Below are 16,991 nucleotides of genomic sequence, written 5' to 3' on the forward strand. Positions count from 1 at the left end.
TCAGGTTTAGTATAGGGGAGAACGGAGAAAAAAGAGTTTTATTTTTTTTTAAAAACCAATCAAAACTCCCAAACAGTTTCAACAGTTTAGGCTAAAATATCCCAAACTGTTTAAATCGTACCGTTTGGGAGTGTCGTTCGGGATTTTTTAATCTTCCAAACGGTTTTGACCATTTGAGTTTATTATCCCAAACTGTTTAATCCGTTTGGGCTATTTTGACTTGTCCAAACGGTTACAATAATTGTTTGGACTGTTCTCTTTTGTACTAGGGTAATAGGATATGAATGGGTTTTATGGTTCATGAAATTTGATAGAATTAATCGGTGTTAAAAGGCCACTAAACTAAGAGGTATTTAATTGAGCGCGGTAAAAGAATTTGCGGGGGTTCCCCAAAGATAGTAGAAATGAAAAGTTTAGTTGCTAATTACTTATTAATTATATTTTTATGAGTAGGTATGTTGAAAAAGGAAGAAGGATGAAAATTTAAAAACAACACTAAAATAAAAGCCAAAGAAACCGTAAAGTTGCGAAGTTGCAACCTAGGGGCCTTAGGTAGATTACTACTATTAATAAGGGCTAAAAACCGATATTAGTATTTTAATTCCACCTCATTTATCAAGAAGGTATTTTAATTAGATAAACCTAATTTAGGGCATTTTAATTGATTCAACTTACCAACAATGTCATTTTTCTCGTCGGCGACTAGTTTTCCGACTATAGCTCGTCACGTGCGTGACACATGATGACTTAAACTGTTTCTTAGCTGCTGATGTGGCACGGATATGTCCTATTTTGGGTGAATTGAGATTTTTAGAGGGTTAATTCACGCCTTTAAACACTGCCACGTCAGAAAATCCGTGCCACGTCAGCAGCTAAAAACAATTTAGGTCATCACGTGCCACTCACGTGACGAGCTCTCGCCGGAAAATTGGTTGCCGACGAGAAAAAGGACATTGTTGGTAAGTTGAATCAATTAAAATGCCTTAAAACAGATTTGCCTAATTAAAATACATTCTTGATAAATGAGGTGGAATTAAAATAACAATACGAGTATTTAGCCTAATAATAAGTGACATACGCGTGCACTCTTTGACGAGCTATAACACAGGGTGGTTCAATTAAATATTCACACTCTAACTGTTGGCCAAGTTGCCAAAACCCTCCGCTCCACAAAAAAAAAAAACCAACCACGCAGAGCCTCCTCCAAGCACCACCCGATGCCAGCCCACGTCTCCCCCCACCTTCATCACATCTCCTCCTCCCTTCCCCCTCCTTAAATAGCGTCAGCCGAAGCCTCCTCCCAAACCCCCTCTCGCAATCATGAATGGCTGATGAGCAACGCGACGCCTCCCCTCGAGAACAACGACGACGACGTCAGCCCCCTCAACGAGAAAGATCGTCAAGACCAGAGCTCGATGCGAGTGGAGCTTCTCCCTCGCCGCCGCCGTCTCCCCCGCCACCCGCGAGCGTCTCTGACGTCCTCGGCGCCGTCGAGCTCGGCCTCCGCCGCCTCCTCGCAACCGCGGCATTTCTCGAAAATCCGAGTCTACAACCCCAATCCCTCCTCAACCGCCAAGGAGCCACCTCCGAAGACTTCTACATCTGCACGCCGGCGAAGCTCAGCAGCCTCCGCTGGCGCCCCGATTCCGGAACCTCCCCCACCGTCGCCGCTGGCGACTACGACGGGCGTCACAGAGATACGACGTCGGCCGAGAATCCCGTCTCGAGCGCGACGAGCACGGGGGCCGCCCGTGTGGTGCGTTGACTACTCCGCCGCGGGCGACCTCGCCGCCTCTGCCTCCGACACGGCACCGGCCCACATCTGGGACACCGCGCTGCCGGGCGGCGGGCGTCCGTCTCCATAATCTCCTCCTGCAGCGCTCCTGGCGCGCCCGTCTGCAGCGTCGAGTTCGGACAAGTCTGGCAAGATACAAGTCGGGGTAGCCTGCGCGGGATAAGTGCGCGTACATTACGACCTGCGCAACATGAAGCAGCCTGCACTGATATTTTCCGGGCACCAGAAGACGGTCACGTACGTGCGGTTCGCGCGTAACGGGCGGGTAGTCACGTCGAGCGTCGACGGGTGATGTCAACCGCGATGTGGGATGTGTCGAACGGAGAGGAGGTGAGGGCTTACAGAGGGCATAGGAACGCGAGGAGCTTTGTAGGGATGGATGTTTGTAACGGAGGCGGGCTTATCGGATCCGGGTCGGAGAGCAATGAGGTCTTCGTTTACGATTTGAGGTGGGGGGATCCGATATGGGTTCAAGATTTTGGGGAAGAGGATGAGGGAGAGTTTGTGAGTGCAGTTTGTTGGAGGGAGATCGGGGAGAATGAGTGTGCGTTGGTCGCTGGAGGTTCAAATGGGGTAGTTAAAGTATTTGATGGGAGCAGAGTTGTTTGATCTTTCAGAAAAAAAAAATAGATGGGAAGATGATTTTTTTTTTCTTTTTCAGTTTCTAACAGATGAAGAACAGAACAGAAAATAAAAGATTAATTTGTTGAATAAGGAATGATTTCTTACAGTCATATATGCATCTGTTCCATTCTTTCGCCACAGGTATTGGGTGCGTGAACTATGTACGTAGTTCAAATTTCTCACGTAAAGGAATATTTGTTACAGCCGCATGTACATGTGTGCCTCAAGAAGAAATTTTCTAAATAAACTCATTCACATTTTTTTCAAATTGACCACTTGAGTTTTTTTTTACAAAAATCGACCTACTTTCTCGTCACGTCAGTATCGTGACGAGAAAGTGAGTCGATTTTTTTAATCCGGTTCCTAAATAGTCGGGGTTGTTAACCCCGACTATTTAGGGTATAAAATGTTCGGATTTAAGGTTGTAATTGGGGCTCTGCAACCTCCTAAATAGTCGGGGTTGGCAACCCTGACTATTTATGAATCAGATTAAAAAAATCGACCCGGCCACTTTATCGCCACGATGTTGACGTGACGAGAAAGTGGGTCGATTTTTATAAATAAAACTCAATGGGGGTGATTTTAAAAAGAATGTGAATGAGTTTATTTGAGAATAAGCATAAGATACGTGTTCGTATCGGATATGAGTATGTGTCATGCCTGGCCCATTGAATTGAGGGGCTATCCTTAATGCAGGTAGAGAAATCTCAAAAACCGTCGACAGAGTAAATGCGAGAGGGAAGCACAAAGGGCAGGAGTGAGACCACGTCTGCGATGACCCTTTTCATCCCAAATACATGAAAATGCAGTCAGTGGGATGATCTGAGGAAACGCGTGGAACTAACCAAATTGGAAAGAGAGAGGCAAAATTTTCGCCTCAAGTGCTCAAGGGCTGGTCCCAGTAATCCTACTGGATTCGAGTAGCCTAGTTGTGGTTGGAGGAATAATTGACTGATGACTGACAGATTTGCCTTTTTTTGCCTGTTTTTGGTATCTGGTGTCTATATGGAGTTCTTATCCAGTTGTGCCCGTTGTCATCTCGTGGTTCACTTCTTGCTACCAAGTGACTCACAGAGAGAGACAGACAGCGAGGGAGAGAGAGAGCTCTCACAGCATGTACTCAAATGGTCTCTAAGAGAAAGTATCCAGTGGATACGGTCTGCTCAAGGCATAGTTTGTTAAGAGATGAGAGTTTTTGGATCAGTGCAAAATATGAGAAGTTTATGGAGCAGTGCATTGTTCTGAGGGTGTTTCTCCTTTAATTTGGTTCACCATACAAGCAATAGACACCGTCCGTTGGATAGTTTTCCAGTCCATAGAGGAGCAATGGCTGACCGGTCAGAACTGCAAGCTAGAATTTTTGTAAAATGAAGAGATTATGCTTCATTTACTACGTTGTAGGAATTGTCTGGTCAAAAATATACTAATATATTCGGTTCAGTTTTTAAAAAGAAAAAGAAAAAGACAACAGTTACAACATATATCTACGCAAATTTAAGAGCCATCTTGTTGTCTAGAATTGCAGGACTGTAAGTGCCGCTACATGTAATTGATATATTTTTAATCAATTATGAATGTTTATAACTATAACTGACACATGTAGCTACAAAAGAAAAAAAGGAAATCATGCTGCAGCGCACATTTGGACATGAATCGCACTAACATTCTGTTATTATAGGTATACATTAAGCCAAAACTCTTTGCCACAAACCCTTCCAGAGAGCTTGCCACATCATAATTTCTCTTTTTAAATAAAAAACGTCAGGAATCCTTGATCCTTACGGTCCATCTTTCCTAGCTTAAAAATTTTTAAATCGATTTCAATCTGTTAAAATTATCCCATGCTGTAGAAAAATCGGAAATTTCATCAAATGGCGCTAATTGCCAGAAAATTGGAAAAAAATATTTTTCAAACCTCCTTCCTTATCTTATAACATGCTACTTATATTAAAATTTATTTCCTTATTTGCAAAAAAATTTATTGTTATGTACAATCAACTAGAGTTAAAGAGATACATTGCACATAGATAATATTGAAAGATTGGATTTTTTCCGTCATTAGGTTTTCAAATATTCAAAATCAGAGGAGAAGAGGAAAAGTTAATTTTAGGTATCTACTATTATTATGGTAAGATTCTTCATACCGTTTTTTAATTTAACCCTCGATTTTTCCATTCACAGCAAATCGCAAAAGAAAATTACAGTGTAGCCTCTTGATTGCGTTTCTTTGGTGAAAATTTTTTCCTTATTGCTGATGTTCTGGGACTCAGCAATGAGATTAGCAGATAATCTCGAGTCAGTGACGGGGCTTAGGGTGGATACGAACGAAGTAGGTTCCCTTATCCGCTCAGGTGACTGATCCCCTATTTAAGATAAGCGATCTGCAAAATAGACACGTTAGAGGACTAGAGTTGAGTTCTCTTATGGTTCCTCCGACGATCAAGTCAGTATAGAGCTTGAGTGGGGAACCAATGAACTGAATAAACTCTGAAATGTGCAGGTGCCCTTCTCCCTATCAGTGAGCCATGAGCCTATATAAATACCCGACTAAGAGGGGTAGAAGCGTAACTCTGGTTGAGTCTAAGCAGATAGCTAAATCGGCAGTAGCTTGACAGGTGTCGACTGCCTATATGATGAGTCATCATTGTGTTAGCACCCTAGAGCGAGGTGAATAAGGTGAATGCTAATCTAATTCAATATTAATTCCAATTAAAACCTATTAATAAATATACCCTAACAAGATATACATTCTATTGAATTAAATCAAGGATATATATGCAAAGGGAAAATAAACAAGAAACGATATAAACAAAAAGTGGATATAATGAGCAATCCAAACACAATAATATGATCACAGAGTTCGGTCATTTCGACCTACGTCTCCGCTCCCCACTCTCGGAGAGAATCTACTAACACGACGGGTTTTCGACGTTCACCCAAAACGTTCACAATCAGTTTTCAACGCTTATTGACAAATGTTTACAACACGCACAACGTAAACACACTCTACACCCTCTAAGTGTTGGCCTAGCCCGTGTGCTCTTTCTCAAGTGCTCGGGTTTACAACATCTCTCTAGGCTTTATAACCGACGCCACTCCTCTTGGAATCGACCCCATCTCTCACCAACCACTCATCTTAGTGTACAAGTGTAATACAATGTGTAACTCATAATAAGGCTCAAATACAAGATTTGTTTTCTATAATATATGAGAACTCAATGTAAGCTCACTCTCACAATATCACAATCCCACAACACAATATATAATGTATGAAATACTAAAGGCTCAAATAGGGATGTGTGTGATAAAATGAGTATAAATAAAATCTAACTCAAAAAGAACTAGCAATAAAAGCTCAAATAGGGATGTGTGTGATAAAATGAGTATAAATAAAATCTAACTCAAAAAGAACTAGCAATAAAATAGATATGAAATTCAAGAATAAAATAAATAAAATCTAACTCAAAAAGAACTAGCAATAAAATAGATATGAAATTCAAGAATAAAATGCTAGACAATTGAGTTAGGAAAATTTCTCTATAAACACAAAGAGTAGATGATGAAAGATTAAGGATGAATTCCTCAATTGATAATGTAAGCTTTCTCTTTGTAAACAAACACCAAAACTTGAGAAGAAACAAACCTTTAAACCTTTTAAAACTCTTGTTAAAACACTCTTGGATAATATTTGAAGTGTAACAATAAGGGGTATTTATAGGATGAAAAAACCAAAGCCCAAAAACCAAGAAAACCCAGCAATAAGATAAGAAAACAGAAAGCTGAAAAAACTAGCTGTTGGGTCGTCAGTCGACTGATATTGTTCATCAGTCGACTGATGAACTAACCGTTACATGCAACTAGCAGCTCATCGGTCGACTGAAGACATCATCAGTCGACTGATTGTTTATTAGTGGCAAAAATAAAAACTTTTTGGTAATTCTGGGTGTTTTCATCAGTCGACTAATAAGGACCATCAGTCGTCTGATAACAGGTTTTTAGCCTATTATGAATAGTGAAAACGAATTTTAAACTTCTTTTAAAGATAGAAAATATAACGCCCCGTCCCGGAATCCCGGAGTCGGTGCGCTACTAGATCTGATGGACTGGCCTCACAAACCACCACATGTCTTTTCAGCACATTTTGTCCTCACTCATGCGCTTCCTGAAAAACTTCCCAGGGGGTCACCCATCCTAAAATTTCTCCAGGCCAAGCACGCTTAACTTTGGAGTTTCTAAGAATTGGGTTCCCGAAAAAAAGATGTATCTTGGTGGTATGAGTATTCCAATCAAATCTATCAATACTAATGATATCACCCTCTCAAGGGTTGGGGTATTACAAACTCCCCCACTTAAACTCGTAACGTCCTCGTTGCGCCAAATCATATCATCTAAGACCGTACCATCCATGTGAGATTCTAGAGGTGACTCCTACGGCCTTAAGAGGTGGCTCCCGCCCTCTCGACGTAGCACTTTGCGCCGCATAGCACTTAGCTCTCACAATTCCGGTTGGCTTTGCTCTAATACCAACTGTGACGCCCCTGGGTTTACACAAGACTATAGTCTAAGGTGAAACCAAGAATGTTAAACCTGCCATACACCACACCGTGTAATAACATGTTTCACCATCACAATTACTATCTCTCTAGTAGAGTCAATTAACAGGTGTAGGTACAAAAGTAAGTAAAAGATAATACAAGAGTCAACTGATGAAATAATAGAGATCAAATTAATATTTCATCATCTAACATACTGAAGTACAAGTCAATGTCTGAAATGAATAAACTGGAACATCTCAACAAGTCTCAAAATAAGGCACACAGCCTTTACAACTTCTAGAAATAAACTCTCAAAATGTCTAAACAAAAGCCTACAGTGGAGCTCAAAAGTAAAATATAAGTATAATAGAATAGCTGAAGCTAAAGTGCATCGCCATCAACCTGCGACTCTCCAGGCTCCTAGCTCGTTACCTGAAAGGGGGAGGGACAGCAAGCGTCAAAGCGCTAGCAAGCAACATCACAACCAACCCCAAAGAAAAGGGCTCGCTGTATACAGAAAATACAGTTATAACATATATATAAAATCACAAATCCTATTTAGGTAATTACAACGTGAGCATAAGTACGTCGAGCGAAATAATCCAAACAAGGAAACCCTCATGTATATACCATGTAGCTCAGATTGTAAATACCTATGTATAAGAGGATTTTAGTATTTAGGAAGTTACAACACGAGCATAGGTACGTCGAGTGAAATAATCCAAATAAGGAAACCCTCTTGTATATACCTTGTATCTCAAATTGTACATCCCTAAATACAAAACCCAAAATCTAATACAAGAACATTAATAAAAGAAGGCAAACTCATCTTGAGGTGAGGGAGCTACAGATAGAGCTAGATAAATGAGTTATTATCTTAGAGTATTGCTCACTGGAGTATCTTTTATTTATGAGAACACTGATCCTCTTCGGGAGAATGAGGACGGTAACTTATGATTATGTGTAGATTTTTATGATGTGAACAAGTTCACTATCCGGACTTGATAGGATTTATGACTTGTTCGATTAGCTGCGCGAAGTGCAACATTTCTCAAAGATTGATCTTCGTTTTGGGTTATTGTAGTTGCGATTCGGGAGATGGATTTTCCCAAAGCTGTTTTTCCTAATTCGATATGAATCTTTCGATTTTCTGGTCATGCCGTTTGGATTGACTCATGCACCCATGGTATTCATGGATTTGATGAACCGGGTTTTCCGTCCCTTCTTAGACCAGTTTGTGATTGTCTTTATCGATGACATTCTTATATATTCAAGATCGGAGGTAGAGCACGAGTAGCATCTCCGGGTAGAACACGAGTAGCATCTCCGGTTAGCTTTGCATACTCTACAGGAGCATCAGTTCTATGCCAAATTTAGCAAATGCGAGTTTTGGTTTTCAGGAGTCAGATTTCTTGGCCACGTCATCAGCAGAGAGGGCATAGCAGTGGATCCGGGTAAGGTTACAGCAGTTCTTGATTTGGAACCGCCGAAGACGGTGACAGAGATTCGAAGCTTCTTGGGTTTAGCCGGTTATTACAAGAAGTTCATCCAGGACTTCTTGAAGATTTTGACGTCACTTACATGCCTTACGAAGAAGGGTGTACAGTTCATTTGGAGCATGGAGTGCCAGAAGGCCTTTGATATTTTAAAGGCTAAGTTGACTACAACACCGGTTTTGACTATTCCGAGTAGCGACAAGACATACGTTGTTTACACAGATACATCATTAGCAGGTTTAGGAGGTGTCTTGATGCAGACTCAGAAGGTAGAAGCATATATCTCATGGAAATTTAGGGTGCACGAGCAGAACTACCCCACTCATGATTTGGAGTTAGCAGCAGTGGTATTTGCACTGAAGTCACGAGACATTACTTGTATGGAGTGCAGTTTGAGTTGTTCACCAACCATCAGAGTTTGAAGTAGCTTTTCTCTCAGAAGGAACTCAACCAGAGACAGCGGCGGTGGATTGAGTTTATTGAGGACTATGAATTCGTGATTCAGTACACACAGGAACAACTAAGATGTACAAGGACCTAAAGAGACACTTTTGGTGGAGTGATATGCGTAGGAAGATTTTAGAGTATGTAGCTAAGTGTCTTACCTGTCAGCAAGTGAAGGCGGAACATCAGAGAACAGCAGGAACACTTCAGCCTTTACCCATTTCGGAATGAAAGTGGGTGGACATTTTTATGGACTTTATTGTAGGATTGCCGAAGTCGAAGAAAGAAAATGATTCTGTTTGGGTGATAGTGGATAGACTAATGAAGTCAGCACATTTTATTCCAGTAAAGACTAACTATACAGCTGAGACGTATGCGTGGATATTTATTCAAGAGATAATTCGACTTCATGGAGTTCCAGATATGATGGTATCGGAATCGAGGTTCAGTGTTCATTCCGTATTTTTGGAAGGGTTTCCAGGATTCGTTTGGCAACAGATTTATCTTACAGTAGTGTATTCCACCCACAGACGGATGGTCAGACGGAGAGAGTAAATCAGGTGTTGGAAAACATGTTGTGGGCTTATGTCATAGACTTTTAAGGTAGCTAGGAGGAGCATATTCCGCTGATAGAGTTCGCTTATAATAATAGTTATCAAGTGGCGATCGGTATGGCCCCATATGAGGTATTATACAAGAGACCTTGTAGATCACCGATATGTTGGGCAGAGCCAGAGGATAGCTTACTGCTTGGACCAGAGCTTGTGAGGCAGACTACTGAGAAGGTAGCATTGATCAGAGATAGGATTTTAGCCGCTCAGAGTCGGCAAAAGAGCTATGCAGATAAGAGACGAAGACCCTTGGAGTTTCAGGTTGGAGATTCAGTTATGCTGAAGTTATCGCCTATGAAAGGCGTTCAGCGATTTGGGAGACGGGGAAAGCTTGTGCCGAGGTATATTGGACTTTTCTAGATTTTAGAGCGCATTGGAGCTGTGTCATACAGACTAGATCTTCCAGCATCGATGTCTAGTATACACAATGTATTTCATGTTTCTATGCTCAAGAAACACTTACATGATGAAGAGCAGCAGTGAGTATTGGATGCACCAGAGATTGAGCTTCAGGAGGATTTGACTACTATTGAGATTCCAGTTTGTATTCTTGCCAGGGAGGACAAGAGACTTAGAAACAAAGTGATTTCTTTAGTGAAAGTTCAGTGGAACCGAAGAGGCGTTAAGGAGATTTCTTGGGAGCACGAAGAGGATATGCGTCACGACTATCCATACATGTTTGAGTAGGTAAATTAAAGCTTTTGTATGACTTATATATGACTTATAGATTCAATTATGTCAATGTTTATACTTAACGTTAAAATGAGGGTATTACCACTTATCTTCTAAATACTCGGAACATAGGGTATATATATGAGGGGTTCCTTGTTTGGATTTTTCGCTCGATGTACTCGTTCCATTTAGTTAGGGGTTAAGTGGGGGTATTTACATTTTAGATGGTTAAGTGTAGACATCGAAGATGATTTTCCGAGAGCGCGAAGATAATATGTAGCGCTACTTCCTGCATTTATTAAGGAAGTGAATTGATTTATGTGCATGAGTATTTGTGTGATTATATTTAGATTTAACGCTAGAATGAGGATATTTCCGCTCAATTTTTAACCTTTTGGAACACATGATATATATATGAGGGGTTCCTTGTTTGGATTTTTTGCCCGACGTACTAGTTCCATTTGATTAAGGGTTGAGTGGGAATATAGTCATCCTGGATTGTTAAATATAAATATCGTTATATGCTTATCTAGAGTAATATTATTTGTTTAATTATGCTTTCTGAATTTCGAGGACAAAATTCTTTTAAGAGGGAAGAATGTAAAACCCCGTATTTTGTTAGAAGTATATGTGAACTATTAGTGATAAATAGTTCTATTTGTGGTAAATGACTTGAGGTCATGGATATACTTGGTAACAAGTTATTAGACATGTATGAGTGTGGTTTCATAGAGTTTCGTGTATTGGTTTTGGCTGAATAACAAAACATGCACGAATCTGGAAATAGTGTCTGCTCAGTCGACTTATGAGTCGACTCATGAGTCGACTAATGAGTCGACTAATGGGTCGACCAATGAGTCGACTGAAGGGCTGATTTCAAGTTTTTCTTTTCTTTTGCAGGTTTGGGTTGGTTTGTTTCGGATTTGACCGCTTACATAAAAACTCTCCTACCCGAAACCAACCCCAAAACTCATCAGACCCCAGAGAAAACCCTAGCCCCCTCTATCCTCTCAAACCCTAGCTTGTTTTGGTGATTTTTGGGGAATTTTCGGAGGATTTAATTGAGTTTTGGTGAGGTGCAGCAAAGGGGATCTGTAGGATCTGAAATAGATACACTAGAACACTAGAGGGGGAGTGAATAATATTCTTTTAAAATTTATGCAAAGTAGATTATAAATTGCAAAGAAAAATGGCAATCTCAGAAATTCACAATCACAAACACAAACTTTTATACTGGTTCCACCAATCCGGCGTACATCCAATCCCCAAGCAAATCCCGCTTAAGAGTTTCCACTATGATTTTGAATAAACTTACAAAATCAAAAGCAAACCTGACCAATTTGCAAGTCCCTATAAATTGTAACTCCAATTTGACAAACACCTTACCAATTTGCACACCAATCTCTAAACCAAGAGATTAACACCTCTCACAACTTGAGACACCTCTCACAACTTGAGAGAACTTTTTGAAGCAACAATTTCAATTCCTATAAGCCTTGATTTGTAGTGTAGTGTAGTAGTGGCTTAGGAATGATTCTAACTTCTGTAAATTGTCTAAACAATAAGTATTTGAATGATGTTCAAAGGTAATTTTAGAAACTTTTCTTTTTCTCAAAGTCTGAATATTTTTCACTTAAAAAAAATAATGCACAAAGATCAAAGCTTATGGGTATATCAAATGTCTGTATTTTTTCTGAACAAATAACCTATTTATAGCCCTTGAAAATACAAGTTTTTGAACTCTAAAAACGTTTAAAAACGGCTATAAACAGTCATATATTCAAACTTTAAATTCTGGAAAAACTGTATCTGTAGTCGACTACAAGACTGATTAGTCGACTACACTGAGTTTAAACAGACTCTGTGTATTCAGAAAATTTCTCAGTAGTCGACTATAAAGTTCATTAGTCGACTATACTGTAATTTGACAGAAACTTAGAAAATAAATTTTGCCTTCAGTAGTCGACTATAATGACAATTAGTCGACTATTCTGTAAAATAACAGAAACTTATGTTTCTGTCATAAACTTGAGTAGTCGACTATTATCCATATTAGTCGACTATACTGTAAATTTACAGAAACATATAGTTAAGACAAAAACATGAGTAGTCGACTACTATTCTAATTAGTCGACTACTAAGAGTTAGAAAATGATATAAATTTAATGTTTTGACACTCTATTATTAATTATAACTCTAATGGTTAACATAGGGGATTTCTATAGTTAACCAACATACTAAGCCTGTGTTAGTGTGTTCTAATATTTATGTGTGTGTGTGTGTGAGTGATCAAGGCTTGTACAATAATTCTAAGTAAAGAAAATATAAAATACATTATCTCATATGTTCTTCATCTTCTTCACTTTATAATGCCTTGAATCTCAACTTGCACTTGTTCATATTTTGATATTGAAAGCTGCATATAAGAGTTAGTGCATTTATATAACACACATTGTATAAATTGTTATCATCAAAATATATCATGGAGATATGATAATCAACATTCTCCCCCTTTTTGATGATAACAAATAATTTATGCATAAGTATGTATTTTATAACAATGTTTAAATATTATGACATAACCATACTTACTCCCCCTGCATATAAGCAAATTAGAGTCTATAACAACAATACATAACCAACCATGTCTCCCCCTTTGTTATCAACAAAAAGAAATAAATATTTATGCTAAATATGATATTATTTCTTCAACATGAGCTAATACTTCAAACAAATCATCCAGATTATGAACATAGTACATAACTTCACCCATCCAAATAGGTAGGCAAAGACTTGCCATAAAGACCAAAAGTTCCACAATGTTCATCACCATGATGTGTTTAAAATATGTAGCACGTATATTAACTATCCAAACTACATCATATTAAAGTAAACACACAATCAACATACTAGACATTGTAGCAACATACCATATTACATATGTCTTAATAACAACCCACAACTACATAGTTTTTGATACTTAACCATAGATAATCAAAATAACATAATTGTTTTGAAACTTAAAATATCCAAATATAAAATGATGCATGCATAAACTTCTAAGGTGCTGGAGGAGGTTGCTGTCCTTTAAAGTATATCCAAATATAAAATGATGCATGCATAAACTTCTAAGGTGCTGGAGGAGGTTGCTGTCCTTTAAAGTATGCATTAAGCTTTGTGTCCAAGTCTTCAAACTTCTTGATTAGCTCTTCTTGATTACTAATGATATAGGAATTCTGAGAATATAGAGCTCTCTGACCAGTTTCAAGTTCAAGAATATGTGCACTTAGAGTGTTGTATTGCACGTCTGAAAAACATAAAGGTTCTATAGGAAATGGTGGTGGTGGTTGACTAGAAGAAGTTCCAGCTTGAGTTGAAGATTGTGGAATATCTTGTGGAATTTCTTCTTGATGTGGATGAGGTTCATCTTGAGGATTTTGTTCTTGAATTTCAAAATTAGTTAACTTCATCCTAGTTAGTGCATTGGAATCAAAAAATTCAATGGCACGGACAACCGAATTTTCAGATTGAAGATCCACATGAAATTTGTCAAAAAATTTTGTTAGAAAAGCACCATATGGAAGAAATCCTCTTGGAATTATCAGAAGATTGTCAAAGTAAACTTCAGCCCAATTAACTTGGATATTTCCCATCATAGCATATAGAGCTTTTGCTAAGTCCAGGGAAATGAAATGGAAACTCCCAGTTTTTGGAAACAAGTTAAATGCTAAGATTCGTGCAATAAATCTAGGAATTGGACGAAGTTTGTTTGAGTTATTTAAAGGTTTACCATATCCAGGAAGAAATATATGATTAGATAAAAAATCTGAATCATTCATCCTAACTGACCTAAGAGAAACTCCTTGATAAGGAATATTGAAAATTTTTCCAATTGACTTTGTAGTCAAGTCAATCTCTATTCCTTTAACAAGAGTTTTGAGTTTTTCAGAACTACCAATAGTTCCAACACGTTCTATATTAGTATAGAACAATTGAACAAGAAAAGGATATGTGGGTTTTCTATTTTCAGCAGAGAATAATTTAAGCAATCCCACATTTTCAAAGTATGATCCAAAGTTCCAGGGAATGAAATCATCAAATTTCACAAATCGTCCTGGAAGAACTTCAAAAGTTGATAATTTGTTAAATTCTTCTAATAAATCAGGACTTTTCAAGTAAATGATGATTTCATCGTTAACAGAAGTATGGATTTGCTTAGCTTTCTTAGTTCTAGACATGATTAATTAAAGAAATAACAGAAGATTCAAAGACCAAGTTGAGAATTTTACCACAAACTGTTAAAACCCTAGATTAGTCGACTAGTACTTAGTGTAGTCGACTACTGAACTTGACAGATTGCAGGAAAATGAAGAACTTGATGAAAATTTGAGAGGAACGAAGATGCCCTAACCTGGAATCCGTAGGTTCTGAAGAGAGGAAGAAGAGAACTCGGTTTTGGGATGAGTTAGTGGGTAGTTTTTAGGTTTTTATTATTTTTTTAAAAAGAAATTCATTGTATGGTCCAGATTTGATTATAAAATAAATGTAAGGTGAAGATTTTATCTTAGATATGTGGCTAGGATTGATATAGTTAAAAATCTATGGTTGAGATGAATTTTACTTAAATAAAACGGGTATTGGATTTTGGGTTTTGGGTTTGTTTTTAAAAAAAATCCAATAAGCTTTAAAACTGTAAAACTGTGAATTCGGTATTAATAGTTGACTAATAAGAAAAGTAGTCGACTACACTGTAATCGACAAAAAATTGATTTTCAATTTTTGACTCAGAGTAGTCGACTATAGTTGAAATTAGTCGACTACACTGTAAACGACAGAGAATTGATTTTAAGAGTTTAACTTAGAGTAGTCGACTATAGATAAAATTAGTCGACTACACTATAATTCACAAAAAAACTTATATGCAAAACTTGTGCATGTAGTCGACTATAGGTCAAATTAGTCGACTATTAATGTTATGTATGCATATGTGTTTGTTTTAAAAATTTAATTTAAGTCTTCAATTGAACATATACCTAATTCTCTTCTTAATTTTACATAAATTTCTTCCTTTAAGGGTTTTGTTAATATATCTGCTATTTGTTTATCAGTAGATATAAATTCTAATGAAATGTCACTTTTAAGCACATGATCACGTAAGAAATGATGTCTTATGTCAATGTGTTTTGTACGTGAATGTTGAATAGGATTTTTAGATAAATTAATTACACTAGAATTGTCACACATTATAGATGATATTGGACAAATTATGCCATAATCAGTTAATGTTTGTTTCATCCATAAAATTTGAGCACATGCAAGACTTGCGGCAATATATTCAGCTTCAGTTGTTGATAATGATACTAAATTTTGCTTTTTACTAAACCAAGATACAAGTGAATGTCCTAAGAAATGACATGTTCCACTTGTACTTTTTCTATCGGATTTACATCCGGCAAAATCAGCATCACTATATGAAATTAAATCAAATGAACTATGTTTTGGATAAAACAAACCATAATTTGTAGTATCTTTAATGTATCTAAAAATTCTTTTTACTGCTTTAAGATGTGATTCTTTGGGATTAGATTGAAATCTAGCACATAAACATACACTAAACATAATATCAGGTCTACTTGCAGTAATGTAAAGAAGTAATGTAAAGCTTTTGATCAACATTCTTACCATTTTCATCTTTGTCAAGAGATGTAGTAGTACTCATTGGTGTTGATTTGCTTGTTGTATTTTTCATTCCGAAACGTTTGAGTAAATCTTTTGCATACTTGCTTTGATTGATGAATATTCCTTCTTTTAATTGTTTAATTTGTAGTCCAAGGAAGAAATTTAGTTCACCCATGTGACTCATTTTAAATTCATCCTGCATAGTCTTAGCAAACTCTTGACAAAGATTGTTGTTAGTAGAACCAAAAATAATATCATCTACATATATTTGTATTAGTAAAATATCTTTATTTATTTTCTTAATAAATAATGTTGAATCTACTTTTCCAATTTCAAAACCTGAAGTTAAAAAGAAACTTCTTTAATCTATCATACCATGCACGAGGTGCTTGTTTAAGTCCATATAAAGCTTTCTTAAGTTTAAAAACATGATTTGGAAAACTTTCATGTTCAAAACCTGGAGGTTGTTCTATAAAAACTTCTTCTTTTATAAAACCATTTAGAAATGCACTTTTAACATCCATTTAAAATAATTTAAAATTCATAAAGCATGCAAATACAAGTAAAATTCTAATTGATTCTAAACGAGCAGCAGGTGCATAAGTTTCATCATAATCTATTCCTTCTTCTTGATTATAACTTTGAGCAACTAATCTAGCTTTGTTTCTATCAACTTGACCAAATTCATCTAATTTGTTTCTAAAAATCCATTTTGTTCCAATAATAGATTTATTTTGAGGTCTAGGTATAAGATCCTAAACATTATTTCTAATAAATTGATTAAGTTCATCTTGCATAGCAATTATCCAAGAATCATCAAGAAGTGCTTCTTTTATATTTTTAGGTTCAATAGTTAAAATAAAAGCAGTATGAGCAATCAAATTAAAATGAGATCTAGTAGTTACTTTATCAGAAATATTTCCAATAACTAAATCATGTGGATGATTTTTAACTTCTACAAAATCTTTAGGTAAATCATTTTGTAAATTATCATCTTTTGTAATATCTATCATTAGAGTATCATGAATAGTATCAATTATATCATCATCATTATTTAAAATAATAGGTAATTTTGAAAAAATTTCGTCAAATAAAACATGTAAAGATTCTTCAATAACTAGTGTTCTTTTGTTAT

General features: G+C 37.1%; 1 protein-coding gene across 1 annotated transcript in view; it reads left to right on the top strand.

The window, feature by feature from the left end:
- The window catches only part of LOC109847375 (WD repeat-containing protein RUP2-like), a 3,561-nt gene extending 948 nt beyond the window's left edge, over positions 1–2,613 (top strand). The window contains 4 exon segments of the mRNA XM_020416606.1: positions 1,337–1,461; positions 1,463–1,751; positions 1,960–2,084; positions 2,087–2,613. Coding sequence (XP_020272195.1) covers positions 1,337–1,461; positions 1,463–1,751; positions 1,960–2,084; positions 2,087–2,404 — 857 coding nt within the window. The 3' untranslated portion in view covers positions 2,405–2,613.

Source organism: Asparagus officinalis, chromosome 7, assembly GCF_001876935.1.
Source record: "Asparagus officinalis chromosome 7, Aspof.V1, whole genome shotgun sequence".
Lineage (NCBI taxonomy): Eukaryota > Viridiplantae > Streptophyta > Magnoliopsida > Asparagales > Asparagaceae > Asparagus > Asparagus officinalis.